Source organism: Nerophis lumbriciformis, linkage group LG07 (genome assembly GCF_033978685.3).
Source record: "Nerophis lumbriciformis linkage group LG07, RoL_Nlum_v2.1, whole genome shotgun sequence".
NCBI classification, from domain to species: domain Eukaryota; kingdom Metazoa; phylum Chordata; class Actinopteri; order Syngnathiformes; family Syngnathidae; genus Nerophis; species Nerophis lumbriciformis.
This window is the reverse complement of record NC_084554.2, coordinates 52777501-52800226: the sequence shown is the minus strand read 5'-3', so window position 1 is coordinate 52800226 and position 22726 is coordinate 52777501. Positions and strand designations below refer to the sequence as shown.

General features: G+C 33.9%; 1 protein-coding gene across 2 annotated transcripts in view; it reads left to right on the top strand.

Annotated features, from left to right (window-relative positions):
* The window catches only part of nrp1a (neuropilin 1a), a 249455-nt gene that overhangs the window by 199515 nt on the left and 27214 nt on the right, over nucleotides 1–22726 (top strand). Inside the window, exons 12-13 of one of the 2 annotated variants that reach the window (XM_061964875.1) lie at nucleotides 15173–15262; nucleotides 19722–19778. In XM_061964875.1, the coding sequence (XP_061820859.1) occupies nucleotides 15173–15262; nucleotides 19722–19778 (147 nt within the window). Of the gene's footprint in view, nucleotides 1–15172; nucleotides 15284–19721; nucleotides 19779–22726 lie in introns of both variants that reach the window. The other variant, XM_061964874.1, reaches the window with a different exon arrangement.

The window sequence follows — 22726 nt, the reverse complement described above, 5'->3', positions numbered from 1 at the left end:
ATTTTAATTTCTTACACACACTTGTTATTTCATATGTTGACCAGAGGGGGAGCACTTTTAAAAACTGCAAGGGGTGCAAATGAGACATTGTCTATTAAATGCAATGTTATTGGGACCATGATTTATGTTATCAATTGTTCACACCTCCTCATATGGCAGATACTTTTCCTTCTTGATGTCTCAAGAAGTGTGGAAATACAAGAACACACACACACACACACACACACACACACACATTCTTGTATTTGTTACCTTCTTGAGACCTGAGAAAAATGCCTACCTCTTTAGGACCACCCTTCCTCGATATATAAAGATTTGCATTGACAACATTAATAATATATACATACTATGCAAATAGTATGTATATGTTAATATGTATATCACAATTTCACAAGAAATTTTTTGAACGAATATAAAAAAGACAAAAGTCGACAAAAGTCACAATTTTATAAGAAGACCATATTTTGGCAATATTATAATAATTATCTGAATTTTTACTTGGCAAAAATGATGACAAAAGTCATAATTTGTCACACAATAATTTGACAATTTCACAAGAACATCAAGAAAATTGGCAATAATGTGATACAAGACAAATGTCACCACGTCCTAGTAAAAACTTATTATTTTACATGAAAAAGGAATAATTTTACGAGAAAATATTGCATTATTGCAGAAAACAGAAAGAATACGAGAAATTGTTCCCAATTGTATAAGAAAAAAGTCGACATATTGTGAAAAAAAAGACTGCTTTTAGTTAAAGACAAAAATATTTATTTATGTTTTTGCTTGTAATTGTTTTTTAACCTTCATTATTTACTTCAAGTTTTAAAGACAAAAGTCGACAACAGTCACAATTTTATAAGAAAACCATATTTTGGCAATATTATAATAATTATCTGGATTTTTATTTGGCAAAAATGATGACAAAAGTCATAATTTGTCACAATTTTTTTTTCACAATTTTACAAGAACAACAAAAATTGTCAATATTGTGATACAAGTCAGAATTTTATATGACAATTGTCACCATTTTGCAGTAAAAATGAATTATTTTACACGAAAAAGTAATAATTTTATAATTAATAATTTTTCCCAATTTTATAAGAAAAAAGTCGACATATTGTGAAAAAAAGACTGTTTTTAGTCAAAAACCAAAATATTTATTTATGTTTTTGCTTGTAATTGTTTTTTAACCTTCATTATTTACTTCAAGTTATTACAGTATGTCTCTATATACATTTTTGGCCAAAGGGAGCGCATTTCAATTTCTTACACACACTTGTTATTTCATATGTTGACCAGAGGGGGAACACTTTTAAAAGCGACACACAGTCAATGTGAAAAATCCCTCCTTTTTGGGTATTTACCTTCATTTTGATAGATGTCACCAGCAGGGGTGCAAATGAGACATTCTCTATTAGATGCAATGTTATTGATTTATGTCATCACTTGTTCACAATTTTATAAAAAGACCATATTTGGGCAATATTATACTAATTCTCAGAATTTTTTTCTTGGCAAAAATGATGACAAAAGTCACAATTTGTCACACAATAATTTGACAATTTCACAAGAACATCAAAAAAAATTGGCAATATATGTGATACAAGACAAATGTCACCACGTCTTAGTAAAAACTGATTATTTTACATGAAAAAGTAATAATTTTACGAGAAAATATTGCAATATTACAGAAAACAGAAAGAATACGAGAAATTGTTCCCAATTTTATAAGAAAAAAGTCTACATATTGTGAAAAAAGACCGCTTTTAGTTAAAGACAAAAATATTTATTTATGTTTTTGCTTGTAATTGTTTTTTAACCTTCATTATTTACTTCAAGTTTTAAAGACAAAAGTCGACAAAAGTCACAATTTTATAAGAAGACCATATTTTGGCAATATTATAATAATTATCTGAATTTTTACTTGGCAAAAATGATGACAAAAGTCCTAATTTGTCACCTTTTTTTTTTTCACAATTTTACAAGAACATTAAAAATTGGCAATATTGTGATACAAGACAGAATTTTAGTGACAAATGTCACCATTTTGCAGTAAAAAGTAACTATTTTACACGAAAAAGTAATAATTTTATAATTAATCATTTTTCCCAATTTTATAAGAAAAAAGTCGACATATTGTGAAAAAAAGACTGTTTTTAGTTTAAAACAAAAATATTTATTTATGTTTTTGCTTGTAATTGTTTTTTAACCTTCATTTATTTACTTCAAGTTTTAAAGACAAAAGTCGACAAAAGTCGACAAAAGTCGACAAAAGTCACAATTTTATAAGAAGACCATATTTTGGCAATATTATAATAATTATCTGAATTTTTATTTGGCAAAAATGATGACAAAAGTCCCAATTTGTCACATTTTTTTCATAATTTTACAAGAACATTAAAAGTTGGCAATATTGTGATACAAGACAGAATTTTAGTGACAAATGTCACCATTTTGCAGTAAAAAGTAACTATTTCTCATGAAAAAGTAATAATTTTACGAGAAAATATTTCAATATTACAGAAACAGAAAGAATACTAGAAATTGTTCCCAATTTTATAAGAAAAAAGTCGACATAATGTGAAAAAAAGACTGCTTTTAGTTCATTTTTATTTTTTTTATTTTTACTCGTAACTGTTTTTTAATTTTCATTATTTACTTCAAGTTATTACAGTATGTCTCTATATACATATTTATTTATTTATTTTAATTAATGTTGGGGTGGGGGGCGCAATTCAATTTCTTACACACACTTGTTATTTCATATGTTGACCAGAGGGGGAGCACTTTTAAAACCGACACACAGTCAATTCAAGTTAAAGTAGCAATGATTGTCACACACACACACTAGGTGTGGCAAAATGATTCTCTGCATTTGACCCATCACCCTTGATCACCCCCTGGGAGGCGAGGGGAGCAGTGAGAAGCAACGGTAGAAAAATCCCTCCTTTTGGGGACCACCCTCATGTTGATAGATGTCACCAGCAGGGGTGCAAATGAGACATTGTCTATTAGATGCAATGTTATTGATTTATGTCATCACTTGTTCACACCTCCTCATATGGAAGATACTTTTCCTTCTTGATGTCTCAAGAAGTGTGGAAATACAAGAACACACACACACACACACACATTCGTGTATTTGTTACCTTCTTGAGACCTCTGAAAAATGCCTACCTCTTTAGGACCACCCTTCCTCGATATATAAAGATTTGCATTGACAACATTAATAATATATACATACTATGCAAATAGTATGTATATATTAATATGTATATCACAATTTCACAAGAAAAACTTTGAATGAATATAAAAAAGACAAAAGTCACAATTTTATAAAAAGACCATATTTTGGCAATATTATAATAATCATCAGAATTTTTTTCTTGGCAAAAATGATGACAAAAGTCATAATTTGTCACACAATAATTTGACAATTTCACAAGAACATCAAAAAAATTGGCAATATTGTGATACAAGACAAATGTCACCACGTCCTAGTAAATTATTTTACATTAAAAAGTAATAATTTTACGAGAAAATATTGCATTATTGCAGAAAACAGAAAGAATACGAGAAATTGTTCCCAATTGTATAAGAAAAAAGTCGACATATTGTGAAAAAAAGACTGCTTTTAGTTAAAGACAAAAATATTTATTTATGTTTTTGCTTGTAATTGTTTTTTAACCTTCATTATTTACTTCAAGTTTTGAAGACAAAAGTCGACAAAAGTCACAATTTTATAAGAAGACCATATTTTGGCAATATTATAATAATTATCTGAATTTTTACTTGGCAAAAATGATGACAAAAGTCCTAATTTGTCACTTTTTTTTTTTCACAATTTTACGAGAACATTAAAAATTGGCAATATTGTGATACAAGACAAATGTCACCACGTCTTAGTAAAAACTAATTATTTTACATGAAAAAGTAATAATTTTACGAGAAAATATTTCATTATTGCAGAAAACAGAAAAAATACGAGAAATTGTTCTCAATTTTATAAGAAAAAAGTCGACATATTGTGGAAAAAAGTCGACATATTGTGAAAAAAAGACTGCTTTTAGTTAAAAACAAAAATATTTATTTATGTTTTTGCTTGTAATTGTTTTTTAACCTTCATTATTTACTTCAAGTTATTACAGTATGTCTCTATATACATATTTGGCCAAAGGGGGCGCATTTCAATTTCTTACACACACTTGTTATTTCATATGTTGACCAGAGGGGGAGCACTTTTAAAAACTGCAAGGGGTGCAAATGAGACATTGTCTATTAAATGCAATGTTATTGGGACCATGATTTATGTGATCAATTGTTCACACCTCCTCATATGGAAGATACTTTTCCTTCTTGATGTCTCAAGAAGTGTGGAAATACAAGAACACACACACACACACACACACACACATTCTTGTATTTGTTACCTTCTTGATACCTGTGAAAAATGCCTACCTCTTTAGGATCACCCTTCCTCGATATATAAAGATTTGCATTGACGACATTAATAATATATACATACTATGCAAATAGTATGTATATATTAATATGTATATCACAATTTCACAAGAAAAACTTTGAATGAATATAAAAAATACAAAAGTCGACAAAAGTCACTATTTTATAAGAAGACCATATTTTGGCAATATCATACTAATTATCTGAATTTTTACTTGGCAAAATTATGACAAAAGTCATAATTTGTCACAAATTATTTTTTTCACTATTTTACAAGAACAACAAAAATTGTCAAGTCAGAATTTTATATGACAATTGTCACCATTTTGCAGTAAAAATGAATTATTTTACATGAAAAAGTAATAATTTTACGATAAAATATTGCAATATTACAGAAACAGAAAGAATACGAGAAATTGTTCCCAATTTTATAAGAACAAAGTCGACATATTGTAAGAAAAAGACTGCTTTTATTTTTATTGTTTATTTTATTTTTATTTTTTGCTTGCAATTGGTTTTTAATCTTCATTATTTACTTCAAGTTACTACAGTATGTCTCTATATACATATTTATTTATTCTAATGAATGTTTTGTTCCCAATTTTATAAGAACAAAGTCGACATGTTGTAAGAAAAAGACTGCTTTTATTTTTATTGTTTATTTTATTTTTATTGTTTATTTTATTTTTATTTTTTGCTTGCAATTGGTTTTTAATCTTCATTATTTACTTCAAGTTACTACAGTATGTCTCTATATACATATTTATTTATTTTAATGAATGTTTTGTTCCCAATTTTATAAGAACAAAGTCGACATATTGTGAGAAAAAGACTGCTTTTATTTTTATTGTTTATTTTATTTTATTTTTTTTGCTTGTAATTGGTTTTTAATCTTCATTATTTACTTCAAGTTACTACAGTATGTCTCTATATACATATTTATTTATTTTAATGAATGTTTTGTTCCCAATTTTATAAGAACAAAGTTGACATATTGTGAGAAAAAGACTGCTTTTATTTTTATTGTTTATTTTTATTTTTATTTTTTATTTTTTATTTTATTTTTATTTTTTGCTTGTAATTGGTTTTTAATCTTCATTATTTACTTCAAGTTACTACAGTATGTCTCTATATACATATTTATTTATTTTAATGAATGTTTTGTTCCCAATTTTATAAGAACAAAGTCGACATATTGTGAGAAAAAGACTGCTTTTATTTTTATTGTTTATTTTATTTTAATGTTTTGCTTGTAATTGGTTTTTAATCTTCATTATTTACTTCAAGTTACTACAGTATGTCTCTATATACATATTTATTTATTTTAATGAATTTTGGCCAAAGGGGGCGCAATTACATTTTCTTACATACACTTGTTATTTCATATGTTGACCAGAGGGGGAGCACTTTTAAAAGCGACACACAGTCAATTCAAGTTACAGTAAAGTTAAAGTAGCAATGATTGTCACACACACACACTAGGTGTGGCGAAATTATTCTCTGCATTTGAACCCATCACCCTTGATCACCCCTTGGGAGGCGAGGGGAGCAGTGAGCAGCAACGGTAGAAAAATCCCTCCTTTTGGGGACCACCCTCATGTTGATAGATGTCACCAGCAGGGGTGCAAATGAGACATTGTCTATTAGATGCAATGTTATTGATTTATGTCATCACTTGTTCACACCTCCTCATATGGAAGATACTTTTCCTTCTTCATGTCTCAAGAAGGGTAGAAATACAAGAACACACACACACACACACACACACACCAATGGGCTGCCAAACGCGTGGCAGCGTTCATGTATACACAAAATACACAGGTGCCCTTTTGTGTGTGTGTGTGTGTGTGTGTGTGTGTGTGTGTGTGTGTGTGTGTGTGTGTGTGTGTGTGTGTGTGTGTGTGTGTGTGTGTGTGTGTGAAGCAAATCTAAATCCTCATTTCTGTGAGTGGCTCCCCTGATTCAATGCTGACCCCATTTCTGACCTCCTCCACCCCGACTCTGACAGGGGCTGAGCTGCCTCATATTTCATCTAAGAGGACGTCTCACACACACACACACACACACACACACACACACACACACACACACACACACACACACACACACACACACGCATATTTTTGTATTTGTTACCTTCTTGAGACCTGAGAAAAATGCCTACCTCTGTAGGACCACCCTTTCTAGATATATAAAGAAGTGTATTTACAACATTAATAATATATACATACTATGCAAATATAAAAAAAACTTTAGTTGGAATTTCACAAGAAAAAGGTCACAATTTCACAAGAAAAACGTAGAATTTTGGCAGTATTATTTATATTATTATAATAAAAGTCCTTAAAGTCAAAAGTCAAAATTTTACAAGAAAAACCGAACATTTGTGCAATATTATGATAAAAGTTGGAATTTTACTCAATAACAGTCACAATTTTACAAGAAAAGCTTCACATTTTGTCAATTTTATGAAAAGAGTCGTCATTTTACCCGACAAAAGTCACAATTTTAAAAGAAAACTTTAAAATGTTGGCAATATTATAATAATAATCGGAATTTGTACTTGGCAAAATGATGACAAAAGTCATCCTTTTTTACTCAAAAAATTTCACTATTTTACGGAGCCCCTAAAGGGACATGGGGGAATTTTTTTTTTTATAATTTATTTATTTTTTTAGACAAGTTTCTCGTGCGCACGAGGGTTAGGGTTAGGGCTAGGGTTTTAAAAAAAAATTAGAAAAATGTTTTAATTTTTTTTATAACTTTATAAAAAGTTTCTCGTGCGCACGAGAAACTATCTTGTGCGATACATGTCTAAAAAAATAAAAGTAAAATACAATTATAAAGAAAAAAAAAAATTTTTTTTTTTATAACTTTATTAAAAGTTTCTTGTGCGCACGAGAAACTATCTTGTGCGATACATGTCTAAAAAAATAAAAGTAAAACAAAATTATTAAAAAAAAAAAAAAAATTTTTTTTTTATAACTTTATTAAAAGTTTCTCGTGCGCACGAGGGTTAGGGTTAGGGTTAGGGTTTTCAAAAAAAATTAGAAAAATGTTTGAATTTTTTTTATAACTTTATAAAAAGTTTCTCGTGCGCACGAGAAACTATCTTGTGCGATACATGTCTAAAAAACTAAAAGTAAAACAAAATTATAAAAAATGTTGTTTTTTTTTTTTATAACATTATTAAAAGTTTCTCGTGCGCACGAGGGTTAGGGTTAGGGTTAGGGTTTTCCAAAAAATTAGAAAAATGTTTTAAATTTTTTTTATAACTTTATAAAAAGTTTCTCGTGCGCAAGAGAAACTATCTTGTGCGATACATGTCTAAAAAAATAAAAGTAAAATAAAATTAAAAAAAAAAAATACTTTTTTTTTATAACTTTATTAAAAGTTTCTCGTGCGCACGAGGGTTAGGGTTAGGGTTAGGGTTTTCAAAAAAAATTAGAAAAATGTTTTACATTTTTTTTATAACTTTATAAAAAGTTTTTCGTGCGCACGATAAACTATCTTGTGCGATACATGTCTAAAAAATAAAAGTAAAATAAAATTATAAAACAAAAATTTAATTTTTTTTTATAACTTTATTAAAAGTTTCTCGTGCGCACGAGGGTTAGGGTTAGGGTTAGGGTTTTCAAAAAAAATTAGAAAAATGTTTTACATTTTTTTTATAACTTTATAAAAAGTTTCTCGTGCGCACGATAAACTATCTTGTGCGATACATGTCTAAAAAATAAAAGTAAAATAAAATTATAAAACAAAAATTTAATTTTTTTTTATAACTTTATTAAAAGTTTCTCGTGCGCACGAGAAACTTTCTTGTGCGATACATGTCTAAAAAAATAAAAGTAAAACAAAATTATAAAAAATAAATAAAATTGTTTTATAACTTTATTAAAAGTTTCTCGTGCGCACGAGGGTTAGGGCTAGGGTTAGGGTTTTCAAAAAAATTAGAAAAAATGTTTTACATTTTTTTTATAACTTCATAAAAAGTTTCTCGTGCGCACGAGAAACTATCTTGTGCGATACATGTCTAAAAAAATAAAAGTAAAATAAAATTATAAAAAAAATGTAATTTTTTTTTTTTTTAACTTTATTAAAAGTTTCTCGTGTGCACGAGAAACTATCTTGTGCGATATATGTCTAAAAAAATAAAAGTAAAACAAAATTATAAAAAAAAAATTTAATTTTTTTTTTATAACTTTATTAAAAGTTTCTCGTGCGCACGAGTGTTAGGGTTAAGGTTAGGGTTAGGGTTTTCAAAAAAAATTAGAAAAATGTTTTAATTTGTTTATATAACTTTATAAAATGTTTCTCGTGCGCACGAGAAACTATCTTGTGCGATACATGTCTAAAAAAATAAAAGTAAAATAAAATTATTAAAAAAAAAATAACCTTTTTTTTTTATAACTTTATTAAAAGTTTCTCGTGCGCACGAGAAACTATCTTGTGCGATACATGTCTAAAAAAAAAAAGTAAAACAAAATTATAAAAAAAAATAATAATTTTTTTTATAACTTTATTAAAAGTTTCTCGTGCGCACGAGGGTTAGGGTTAGGGTTAGGGTTAGGGTTTTCAAAAAAATTAGAAAAAATGTTTTACATTTTTTTTATAACTTCATAAAAAGTTTCTCGTGCGCACGAGAAACTATCTTGTGCGATACATGTCTAAAAAGTAAAAGTAAAATAAAATTATTAAAAAAAATAAAACATTTTTTTTATAACTTTATTAAAAGTTTCTCGTGCGCACGAGAAACTATCTTGTGCGATACATGTCTAAAAAAGTAAAAGTAAAACAAAATTATAAAAAAAAAATTTAAATTTTTTTTAAAAACTTTATTAAAAGTTTCTCGTGCGCACGAGGGTTAGGGTTAGGGTTTTAAAAAAAAATTAGAAAAATGTTTTACATTTTTTTTATAACTTTATAAAAAGTTTCTCGTGCGCACGATAAACTATCTTGTGCGATACATGTCTAAAAAATAAAAGTAAAATAAAATAATTATTTTTTTATTTTTTTATAACTTTATTAAAAGTTTCTCGTGCGCACGAGTTCCCCCTTGTCCCTTTAGGGGCTCTGTACTTTTTTAATAACAGGGAGCAAAACTGCTGAGCAACGGGAGATTATGGGAGAGGGAACGTCTTTGTTGGAAATAGAGCCGAATTAACCCCTAAACTGCCATTTTAACACACACCTCAAACCACGCGCACGCATCCAATGCTTTTTCGTGCGCACGAGAAAGTTTAAAAAAATAAATGTATAATTTTTTTTCTTAAAAAAAGAATGAAACTTTCTCGTGCGCAGAAGAAACTTTTTATTAAAAACAATTATAAAAAAATTTTTTTTAATTTTTTTTTTGATAAAAAGTTTCTCGTGCGCATGAAATACATGTCTGAAAAAAAAATAAAAAATAAAAAATGTATAAAAATTAAAAATCCCCCCATGTCCTTTTAGGGGCTCCGTACTATTTTACAAGAACAACAATAAATTGTCAATATTTTATATGACAAATGTCACCATTTTGCATTAAAAAGTAATAATTTTACATTAAAAAAGTAATAATTTTATGAGAAAATATTGCTATATTACAGAAACAGAAAGAATATGAGAAATTGTTCCCAATTTTATAACAAAAAAGTCAACAAATTGTGAGAAAAATTCTGCTTTTAGTTCATTTATTTTTGGGGGGAATTTTGTGTTTGTAATTGTTTTCTAATCTTCATTATTTACTTTAAGTTATTACAGTATGTCTTTATATACATATTTACTACAAATGTTTATTAATTTTGGCCAAAGTGGGCGCCTTTCAATTTTTTTACACTTGCTTGTTATTTCATATGTTGACACAGTCAATTTGAAAAATCCTTCCTTTTTGGGACCACCCTCATTTTGACCAGCAGGGGTGCAAATGAGACATTGTCTATTAGATGCAATGGTTTTCTGTACTGGGACCAGGATTTCGGTCCTGACTTGTTCACACCGCCTCATATGGACGGCACTTTTCCTTGTTGATGTCTCAAGAAGGGTAGGAATACAAGAATACACACACACACACATACACACACACACATACACACACACACACACACACACACACACACAGTGCACTGGCAGTCCGCCTCTATTTATCTATGTCTGTCTCTATCTCCACCTCCCATCTTCTCCTATTCCTCTTTCCTCTTTCTGCAATGGGCAAAGCCATTCATTACATAGCCTACACACACACACACACACACACACACACACACACACACACACACACACACACACACACACACACACACACACACACATGCTGCGCTGCAGAGAAGCAAATGCTTGAATCTTGCCCACATCCAAGTGTCGCAGGATCATAATAACAGGTTGCAGTTGGAGGCCCTCAGGAGCCATCTTTGGATAGGACCCTATTTATACATCCCACCTCCAGGTGGGGAGGGATTGGTCTTTTTTTTTTTAAAAGAGTCACTTTAATAGTTCAGACCGAGGAGTTAATTTGAAAAACAGACAACAGCTAATGTTTATTTGTAGTGTTAATAGTCTGTAGTTTGTTGCTGAGGCCCTTTTCCACCAAAGGTTCCTGTAGAAGTGTGTGGATGAATGAAATATGTCAATATATATATATATATATATATATATATATATATATATATATATATGTATGTGTGGGAAAAAAATCACAAGACTACTTCATCTCTACAGGCCTGTTTCATGAGGGGTTCCCTCAATCATCAGGAGATTTTAATGGAAGCATTCACATACCATGGTTTGTATAGGGCACAGAGTGGGTGGGTACAGGCTGGCGTAGGGGCGTGATGATTGGCTCATGTGTTACCTAGGAGGTGTTTCCGTCTATGGCGGCATGCTGTTACAATTTCGCTGCGCTTGTTGAGGGATGACAGGTCTGGACGGTAAATAATAAACAGTTTCTCTTTCAAGCATAGGTTGCATCTTTTATTACCACTATTGTAAGGTGTGCTGGATGCAAGGATTTGCCATGTTATTGAATATTCAACATTATTGTCTTTGAGGTCCCAAATGTGTTTGCTGAGTTCTGTGGTATTCCGCAGGTTTTGGTTCCTGAAAGAAGCCTTGTGATTGTTCCATCTGGTTTTAAACTCTCCCTCGGTTAATCCTACATATGTGTCGGATGTGTTAATGTCCTTGCGTGTTACCTTAGATTGGTAAACAACTGATGTTTGTAAGCACCCCCCGTTGAGAGGGCAATCAGGTTTCTTGCGGCAGTTGCAGCCTTTGTTGGTTTTGGAGTCGCTCTGTCGGGGGGCCGACGGCTCATTTGCAATTGTTTTGTTGTGGTTTGAGATAATTTGTCGTATATTGTTCATACAGCTGTAGCTCAATTTAATGTTGTTCTTGTTGAATACTTTTCTTAGGGTGTTGCCTTTGGGGAAGTGTTTGTCAATCAGAGTGAGGAATTTGTGGCCAATGTTAGTTGAGACGTTTTTGCTGTATGGGGGGTTGTACCAGATGATGTCGTTTCGTTTTCTGTTCTTTTTTGGCTGGTTTCCTGGCGTGTGTTCATAGGTGAGGGTGAAATTGTATCCGCTTTCATCAAGGGCTTTTTGGTACGGGGGGGGTTGCTTGGTCAAATTCAGCTTTGCTAGATGACAGCATCGATAGCCTTTTATTGATTCCGGTAGGTATTCTTTTCGTGGTGGTGGGTGGGTGGTTGCTGTCATGGTGCACGTATTGGAGTGTTGTGTTGGGTTTCGTGAATGGTTGGTAGCTGTTATTTCTCAGGTTGAAAGTGACGTCAAGGAAGTTGACGGTTTGCTTGTTGGCTTCAATCGTGATCCGTAGGTCGTTCTCTTTGAAAATTTGGCATATGCGCTTCTTGGTATTCTCGCTGCTCCTTGGCGAGGCGCGACACACTGCCAGTCCGTCATCACGGTAAATACCAAGGTTCAGATTGAGGCTAGCGAGCTGGGAGAGGAGGAAACTCCCAACGAGTTCACACGTTTCTGCTCCGTCAAAACTTCCCATAGTGACGTCAAATGTTGCATTGTTCTTTTTTTGCCATGGTGTACTGTTGTGGATGAGAATGGAGTTTTTTGCGTGGATGATGATGTTTCTTTCGTTGCCTGTGATTGAGTCGTAGTCTGAGGCGAAGTCTAGTGCTTGAGTCAGTAGGTCTTGCGTGATGGAAGGGTAAAATTCTTCGATATCGAAGGAGATAAAGTTGTGCTGTTGTTTGTCTTGGATGTTGTTGAACCATTTGATTACTGCTGCTGTATTTCTCCATTGGTTGAGTGGTGTTTTGTCCTTGATTTTTGTGTTGACTCTGTCCAGGATTATTTTGCTGATTTTACCTATTTCAGATTTAGTTGGGTTTATTAGTCGGCATGTTGGGTTATTTGCGAAGTTGGGTTTGTGGTCCTTCAATGTGATGAAGGCTTCCTTGTTGGCTGTGGCGTCCACCCTGTCCTCAATGTCCAGTTCAGCCGCGATCCTTTTATTTTCCAGGTGGATGTTCTGTAAGGTATTGGGTTGCGCTTTTTTGTATGATTTGGTGATGCTTCTGTCCAGTAAGGTGTGATGTTCTGGTATGTCCATTCTGTAGAAGTTTGTGGTTTTATCGGCAGCTATGATGAGGTTGTTTACTTTCTTGATGCGCTCCTTGTCATTTTTCAGCTTGGTGAGGAGTGGGTTGCGGATTGGCTTGTAACAACATGCCGCCATAGACGGAAACACCTCCTAGGTAACACATGAGCCAATCACCACGCCCCTAGGCCAGCCTGTACCCACCCACTCTGTGCCCTATATAAACCATGGTATGCGAATGCTCCCATTAAAATCTCCTGACGATTGAGGGTACCCCCCCTCATGAAACAGGCCTGTAGAGATGAAATAGTCTTGTGATTTTTTTCCCCACACATACATATATTGCGCTCTACTACGGTATCGAGCACTATTTTTTGGATAACCTTATTAAGACATATATATATATATATATATATATATATATATATATATATATATATATATATATATATATATATATATATATATTTATATATATAAATATATATATATATATATATATATATATATATATATATATATATATATATATATATATATTTATATATATATATATATATATATATATATATATATATACCGTATTTTCCGCACTATAAGGCGCACCTAAAAACCACAAATTTTCTCAAAAGCTGACAGTGCGCCTTATAACCCGGTGCGCTTTATATATGGATAAATATTAAGATTCATTTTCATAAAGTTTAGGTCTCGCAACTACGGTAAACAGCCGCCATCTTTTTTCCCCGTAGAAGAAGCGCGCGGTGCATGCTGGGATATGTGACGTTTCATTTCCATTTGTGTGTTTATGTAAAGACCCCAAAATGGCTCCTATTAAGTGTGTTGTCTGTCTAATTATAAATAATGCAGACGAGGCGTGTTAACTGAGTTCTCAACGTTTACTCACAGCGTGCTCATAACCACATTCTAACTGCCAGCATACAACAACGCTTCTCAGGGCTACCGCGCATGCTCGTCACTATCGTTGCATGCTGGGTAGTGTAGTTGTTATATTTGCTAGCTCATAACAGCACATTGAGAGACACGCTTACGCGCTTAATTCAATACTCGCCGTCATTCCGGGTGGATTGACAAAAGACCTCCAGCCGCTAGATATTGGTGTCAACAGGGCATTCGAAGCTAGACTGCTAACTGCGTGGGAACAATGGATGACAGAAGGCGAACACACCTTCACTAAGACGAGGAGGCAGCGCCAGACGACGCCAACATCTGCCAGTGGATCGTAAATTTGCCCAACTTTTCACTTCAGACACCGAAGACGAAGGATTTACGAATGAAGAATAACTTCAGAAAGTGAGCGCTATGTTTATTTTGTGTGTTGTGACATTAACGTTCGAGCAACATTATGTTGCTATTGCTCTGCACTATTTTGAATTTTACTATGTTTGTGATTGCACATTTGCGTACATTTTGGGAGTGAACAGAGTTGTTAGAACGCTGGTTTTTAATATATTATTAAAGTTTGACTGACCTATCTGACTGTTTTTTTGACATTCCCTTTAGCGCAGCGTAGGCGCGGCTTATAGTCCGGGGCGGCTTATTGGTGGACAAAGTTATGAAATATGCCATTCATTGAAGGTGCGGCTAATAATCCGGTGCGCCTTATAGTGCGGAAAATACGGTATATATATATATATATATATATATATATATATATATATTGAACTCATGACATCCCGTGGGCCAATTTGATGACGTCGGCAGGCCACATTTGTGTCGCGGTCCGTAGTTTGGACACCCGTGGTCTCGCGCTCTCATTTCGTTAGGACGCAGGGGCAGGATGGGTTTTTCTTGGAGTTAAAAACACGGGGAAAATGTGGGAATGGAAGAAGGGAGTTTCCTGGGGAAAGAGGTGAGGTTATGATGCGACATTTAGTGTTTACAGATGAACACAAGCCTTTAAAGAAGTCTTTACTCAAACTAATACTGAGTTGTATTTATTTTCAGTGAGTTGCAGGGTAAATCTGCATTCTTCTCCTCTTGGCCGTCATCAATTATTCCTCCTTTTCGGACATGTTGAATCCCTGCGATGTTCGTCGATCATGTTCGCAATAAATTGCCATCAAAATTGCTTCTATTTATCTTTGTATTTGATATTCATGTATTTATTTTCCATTGTGTCTTATCACAGCTCCCACGACGCCGCCTTCCACCACTCTGGCCACGCCCACGCCGTCTGACGAGTGCGACGACGACCCGGCCAACTGCCACAGCGGCACAGGTGATGACTACGAAGTGACAGGTGCTAACATCGCAACCGAATCCCCCCGACCCCTTCCCTGCAGTAGTTGACTTAGGTGCTATCAAACGCGTGCGTTGGCACCTGCATGCTCCTCGGCTCGTTACAGCGCTAATTAGCAGCGCCCGTCTGTAACTCCCTGCTCGGTTTGTCCTGCCTGCCTTCCGACGCCAACTGTGAAGGAGAGCACACTTTTATCTGCAGCCCCCTCCTCATTTCCCACTAACCCAGTGACACACTAAAGCATTCACCTGCAGTCTCCAAGGACCAGCATGCATGCATAAGGTGCACGGGACTCCAGCATGCATGGAGGGCCACATGGCAGTCATGGCTGCCTTCAGAGGGCCGCTTGTAACAGTGAATGTCAGAATAGAAAAGAATAATCATGATATTATTGCCTAGGCCAGTGTTTTTCAACCACTGTATAGACTGCAAATTAAACAAAAACGGAATGCTGGACGACAGCAAAGAGTTGGGTTCAAAATATTCTATGCAAACCAGTAATTATAATCCGCAAATAAAGTGCCGTTGTTGAGTGTCGGTGCTGTCGAGAGCTTGGCAGCGTAATCGTGTAATACTCTTCCATGTCAGTAGGTGGCAGCAGGTGGCTAATTGCTTTGTAAATGTTGTATATAATGTTTAAACCAAACATAAACAAAAAAGGCGAGTGCCCTTAAAAAAGGCATTGAAGCTTAGGGAGGGCTATGGAAAACAAAACTAAAACTGAACTGGCTGCAAATTCAACAAAAACAGAATGCTGGACGAGAGCAAAGACTTACAGCGTGAGTTGGGTTCAAAATATTTTATGCAAACCAGTAATTATAATCCGCAAATAAAGTGCCGTTGTTGAGTGTCGGTGCTGTCTAGAGCTCGGCAGAGTAACCGTGCAATACTCTTCCATATCAGTAGGTGGCAGCAGGTAGCTAATTGCTTTGTAAATGTTGTATATAATGTTTAAACCAAACATAAACAAAAAAGGCGAGTGCCCTTAAAAAAGGCATTGAAGCTTAAAGAGGACTATGGAAAACAAAACTAAAACTGAACTGGCTACAAAGTCAACAAAAACAGAATGCTGGACGACAGCAAAGACTTACAGCGTGAGTTGGGTTCAAAATATTTTATGCAAACTAGTAATTATAATCCGCAAATGACGTGTTGTTGTTGAGTGTCGGTGCTGTCTAGAGCTCGGCAGAGTAACCGTGCAATACTCTTCCATATCAGTAGGTGGCAGCAGGTAGCTAATTGCTTTGTAAACGTTGTATCTAATGCTTAAACCAAAAATAAACAAAAAGGCATTGACGCTTAGGCACGGCTATGGAAAACGGAACTAAAACTGAACTAGCTGCAAATTCAACAAAAACAGAATGCTGGACAACAGCAAAGACTTACAGCGTGAGTTGGGTTAAAAATGTTTTATGCAAACCAGTAATTATAATCCGCAAATAAAGTGCCGTTGTTGAGTGTCGGTGCTGTCGAGAGCTCGGCAGAGTAACCGTGTAATACTCTTCCATATCAGTAGGTGGCAGCAGGTAGCTAATTGCTTTGTAAATGTTGTATCTAATGCTTAAACCAAAAATAAACAAAAAAGGCGAGTGCCCTTAAAAAAGGCATTGAAGCTTAGGGAGGGCTATGGAAAACGGAACTAAAACTGAACTGGCTGCAAAGTCAACAAAAACAGAATGCTGGACGACAGCAAAGACTTACAGCGTGAGTTGGGTTCAAAATATTTTATGCAAACTAGTAATTATAATCCGCAAATGACGTGTTGTTGTTGAGTGTCGGTGCTGTCTGGAGCTCGGCAGAGTAACCGTGCAATACTCTTCCATATCAGTAGGTGGCAGCAGGTAGCTAATTGCTTTGTAAATGTTGTATATAATGTTTAAACCAAACATAAACAAAAAAGGCGAGTGCCCTTAAAAAAGGCATTGAAGCTTAGAGAGGGCTACGGAAAACAAAACTAAAACTGAACTAGCTGCAAATTCAACAAAAACAGAATGCTGGACGACAGCAAAGACTTACAGCGTGAGTTGGGTTCAAAATATTTTTTGCAAACTAGTAATTATAATCCACAAATAAAGTGCCGTTGTTGAGTGTCGGTGCTGTCGAGAGCTTGGCAGAGTAACCGTGTAATACTCTTCCATATCAGTAGGTGGCAGCAGGTGGCTAATTGCTTTGTAAACGTTGTATCTAATGCTTAAACCACAAATAAACAAAAAGGCATTGACGCTTAGGCACGGCTATGGAAAACAAAACTAAAACTGAACTGGCTGCAAAGTCAACAAAAACAGAATGCTGGACAACAGCAAAGACTTACAGCGTGAGTTGGGTTCAAAATATTTTATGCAAACTAGTAATTATAATCCGCAAATGACGTGTTTTTGTTGAGTGTCGGTGCTGTCTAGAGCTCGGCAGAGTAACCGTGTAATACTCTTCCATATCAGTAGGTGGCTAATTGCGTTGTAAACGTCGTATCTAATGCTTAAACCAAAAATAAACAAAAGGCGAGTGCCTTTAAAAAAGGCATTGATGTTTAGGCATGGCTATGGAAAACGGAACTAAAACTGAACTGGCTGCAAATTCAACAAAAACAGAATGCTGGACGACAGCAAAGACTTACAGCGTGAGTTGGGTTCAAAATATTTTCTGCAAACTAGTAATTATAATCCGCAAATGACGTGTTGTTGTTGAGTGTCGGTGCTGTCTAGAGCTCGGCAGAGTAATCGTGTAATACTCTTCCATATCAGCAGGTGGCTAATTGCGTTGTAAACGTCGTATCTAATGCTTAAACCAAAAATAAACAAAAAGGCGAGTGCCCTTAAAAAAGGCATTGAAGCCTAGAGAGGGCTATGGAAAACAAAACTAAAACTGAACTAGCTGCAAAATACTCTTGTCTCAAAGTAGGTGTACTGTCACCACCTGACTTATTTGGAGTTTTTTGCCGTCATCCTGTGTGTAGTGTTTTAGTTCTTGTCTCGCGCTCCTATTTTGGTGGCTTTTTCTCTTTTTTCGGTATTTTCCTGTAGCAGTTTCATGTCTTCCTTTGAGCGATATTCCCACACTTTGTTTTAGCAATTAAGAATATTTCAGTTGTTTTCATCCTTCTTTGTGGGGACATTGTTGATTGTCACGTCATGTTCGGACGTACTTGGTGGACGCCGTCTTTGCTCCACAGTAAGTCTTTGCTGTCGTCCAGCATTCTGTTTTTGTTGACTTTGCAGCCAGTTCAGTTTTAGTTCCGTTTTCCATAGCCATGCCTAAACATCAATGCCTTTTTTAAAGGCACTCACCTTTTGTTTATTTTTGGTTTAAGCATTAGATACGACGTTTACAACGCAATTAGCCACCTGCTGATATGGAAGAGTATTACACGGTTACTCTGCCGAGCTCTAAACAGCACCGACACTCAACAACAGCACTTTATTTGTGGATTATAAATACTGGTTTGCATAGAATATTTTGAACCCAACTCACGCTGTAAGTCTTTGCTGTCCTCCAGCATTCTGTTTTTGTTGACTTTGCAGCCAGTTCAGTTTTAGTTTCGTTTTCCATAGCCGTGCCTAAGCGTCAATGCCTTTTTGTTTATTTTTGGTTTAAGCATTAGATACAACAAATACAAATCAATTAGCCACTTGCTGCCACCTACTGACATGGAAGAGTATTACACGGTTACTCTGCCGAGCTCTAAACAGCACCGACACTCAACAACAGCACTTTATTTGTGGATTATAAATACTGGTTTGCATAGAATATTTTGAACCCAACTCACGCTGTAAGTCTTTGCTGTCCTCCAGCATTCTGTTTTTGTTGAATTTGCAGCTAGTTCAGTTTTAGTTTTGTTTTCCATAGCCCTCCCTAAGCTTCAATGCCTTTTTTAAGGGCACTCGCCGTTTTTGTTTATTTTTGGTTTAAACATTATATACAACAAATACAAATCAATTAGCCACTTGCTGCCACCTACTGACATGGAAGAGTATTACACGGTTACTCTGCCGAGCTCTAGACAGCACCGACACTCAACAACAGCATTTTATTTGTGGATTATAAATACTGGTTTGCATAAAACATTTTGAACCCAACTCACGCTGTAAGTCTTTGCTGTCGTCCAGCATTCTGTTTTTGTTTACTTTGTAGCCAGTTCAGTTTTAGTTTCGTTCCGCATGGCCTTCCCTAAGCTGCAATGCCTTTTCTTAGGGGCACTCACCTTTTGTTTATTTTTTGGTTTAAGCATTAGACACTTTTTTTTACCTGCACACTGCCTCCCGCTGTTTCCCACATCTACAAAGCAATTAGCTACCTGCTGCGTGGGAGTGCTTGATTTGATATGCACCCGAGCCTGCTTTTTGAATGTTCACATTTAATCATTTAATGGTAGCAGCCTGGATGGTGATTAAAATTGGAATGATGGCGCAGCATTAAACGCTGATGTGTTGTGTTGTTGCAGGAAGCACAACCATGCCGGAAAGGACCACATCAGCAGCTGGAGCGGAAAACATCCCAGGTTAGTTCCTCCGCTGCTAGTAATACTTGTACTCGGGATTGTGCCGATTGATCGGCCGCCAACGTCTCGCTCTCTCTCTGTGCTGGCTTCATATCCTCAGTATGTTCAGCTTCAAAAAGATAAGGCTGTAAAATCCTCATTTGTCCAATAATAGTCGTCTTCGTTGTTTGTTACCAAGTCTGCCATGATTAGAAAACACACTCGGGTTTGATTCCGGAAGTAGGAACACACATGTTGCCAGAAGTCAGACGTGTGTCGCTATGGAAACAGAAATCAATGATTAAAATGATCAAAATACAGTAAATAATGTACATATTACATATTGTTATGAAGGTGTCTGTTACTACAATATATATATACTTGCAGTGTGTATTTTGTACATATTACATATTGTTATGAAGGTGTCTGTTACTACATTATATATATACTTGCAGTGTGTATATTGTATATATTACATATTGTTATGAAGGTGTCTGTCACTACATTATATATATATATATGCTTGCAGTGTGTATATTGTACATATTACATATTGTTATGAAGGTGTCTGTTACTACATTATATATATACTTGCAGTGTGTATATTGTACATATTACATATTGTTATGAAGGTGTCTGTCACTAGATTATATATATACTTGCAGTGTGTATATTGTACATATTACATATTGTTATGAAGGTGTCTGTTACTAGATTATATATATACTTGCAGTGTGTATATTGTACATATTACATATTGTTATGAAGGTGTCTGTTACTACATTATATATATATACTTGCAGTGTGTATATTGTGCATATTACATATTGTTATGAAGGTGTCTGTTACTACATTATATATATACTTGCAGTGTGTATATTGTACATATTACATATTGTTATGAAGGTGTCTGTTACTACATTATATATATACTTGCAGTGTGTATATTGTACATATTACATATTGTTATGAATGTGTCTGTTACTACATTATATATATATATGCTTGCAGTGTGTATATTGTATATATTACATATTGTTATGAAGGTGTCTGTCACTAGATTATATATATACTTGCAGTGTGTATATTGTACATATTACATATTGTTATGAAGGTGTCTGTTACTACATTATATATACTTGCAGTGTGTATATTGTATGTATTATACATTTTTAAGTAGGTGTCAATTACTACATTATATATACTTGCAGTGTGTATATTGTACATATTACATATTGTTATAAAGGTGTCTGTTACTACATTATATATATACTTGCAGTGTGTATATTGTACATATTACATATTGTTATGAAGGTGTCTGTTACTACATTATATATATACTTGCACTGTGTATATTGTACATATTACATATTGTTATGAAGGTGTCTGATACTACAATATATATATACTTGCAGTGTGTATATTGTACATATTACATATTGTTATGAAGGTGTCTGTTACTACATTATATATATACTTGCAGTGTGTATATAGTACATATTACATATTGTTATGAAGATGCCTGTTACTACATTATATATATATATACTTGCTGTGTGTATATTGTACATATTACATATTGTTATGAAGGTGTCTGTTACTACATTATATATATACTTGCAGTGTGTATATTGTACATATTACATATTGTTATGAAGGTGTCTGTTACTACATTATATATATACTTTCAGTGTGTATATTGTACATATTACATATTGTTATGAAGGTGTCTGTTACTACATTACATATATATATACTTGCTGTGTGTATATTGTACATATTACATATTGTTATGAAGGTGTCTGTTACTACATTATATATATACTTGCAGTGTGTATATAAAATATATTACAAATTGTTAAGAAAGTGTCTGTTACTACATTATATATATATATATATATATATATATATATATATATATATATATATATATATATATATATATATATACTTGCAGTGAGTATATTGTACATATTGTTATGAAGGTGTCTGTTACTAGATGTTTTATATACTTGTAGTGTGTATATTGTACATATTACATATTGTTATGAAGGTGTCTGTTACTACATTATATATATACTTGCACTGTGTATATTGTACATATTACATATTGTTATGAAGGTGTCTGTTACTACATTATATATATACTTGCAGTGTGTATATTGTATATATTACATATTGTTCTGAAGGTGTCTGTTACTACATTATATATATATACTTGCAGTGTGTATATTGTACATATTACATATTGTTATGAATGTGTCTGTTACTACATTATATATATATACTTGCAGTGTGTATATTGTGCATATTACATATTGTTATGAAGGTGTCTGTTGCTACATTATATATATACTTGCAGTGTGTATATTGTACATATTACATATTGTTATGAAGGTGTCTGTTACTACATTATATATATATACTTGCAGTGTGTATATTGTATATATTACATATTGTTCTGAAGGTGTCTGTTACTACATTATATATATACTTGCAGTGTGTATATTGTACATATTACATATTGTTATGAATGTGTCTGTTACTACATTATATATATATACTTGCAGTGTGTATATTGTACATATTACATATTGTTATGAAGGTGTCTGTTACTACATTATATATATACTTGCAGTGTGTATATTGTACATATTACATATTGTTATCAATGTGTCTGTTACTGGTATCAGCCGATCTCACTCATGATTGATCGGTATGATAATCAGTTTGCTCCTAACATAGCCGTTGCTGATGTGTGTGTTATTAAAGTTCCTGATAAGCCCCTCAGAGAGCCTCCACCACTGATAGGTTTTAGGGAGGACGTGTGATGCGAGGATGATTAGCACTGGTGCTCTGCTGCTGCCTTCTCAGCATAATCACTAATCACCAGTCTAACACACACACACACACACACACACACACACACACACACACATTGCTAAACAGGGTAAAACAATGTCCACAAA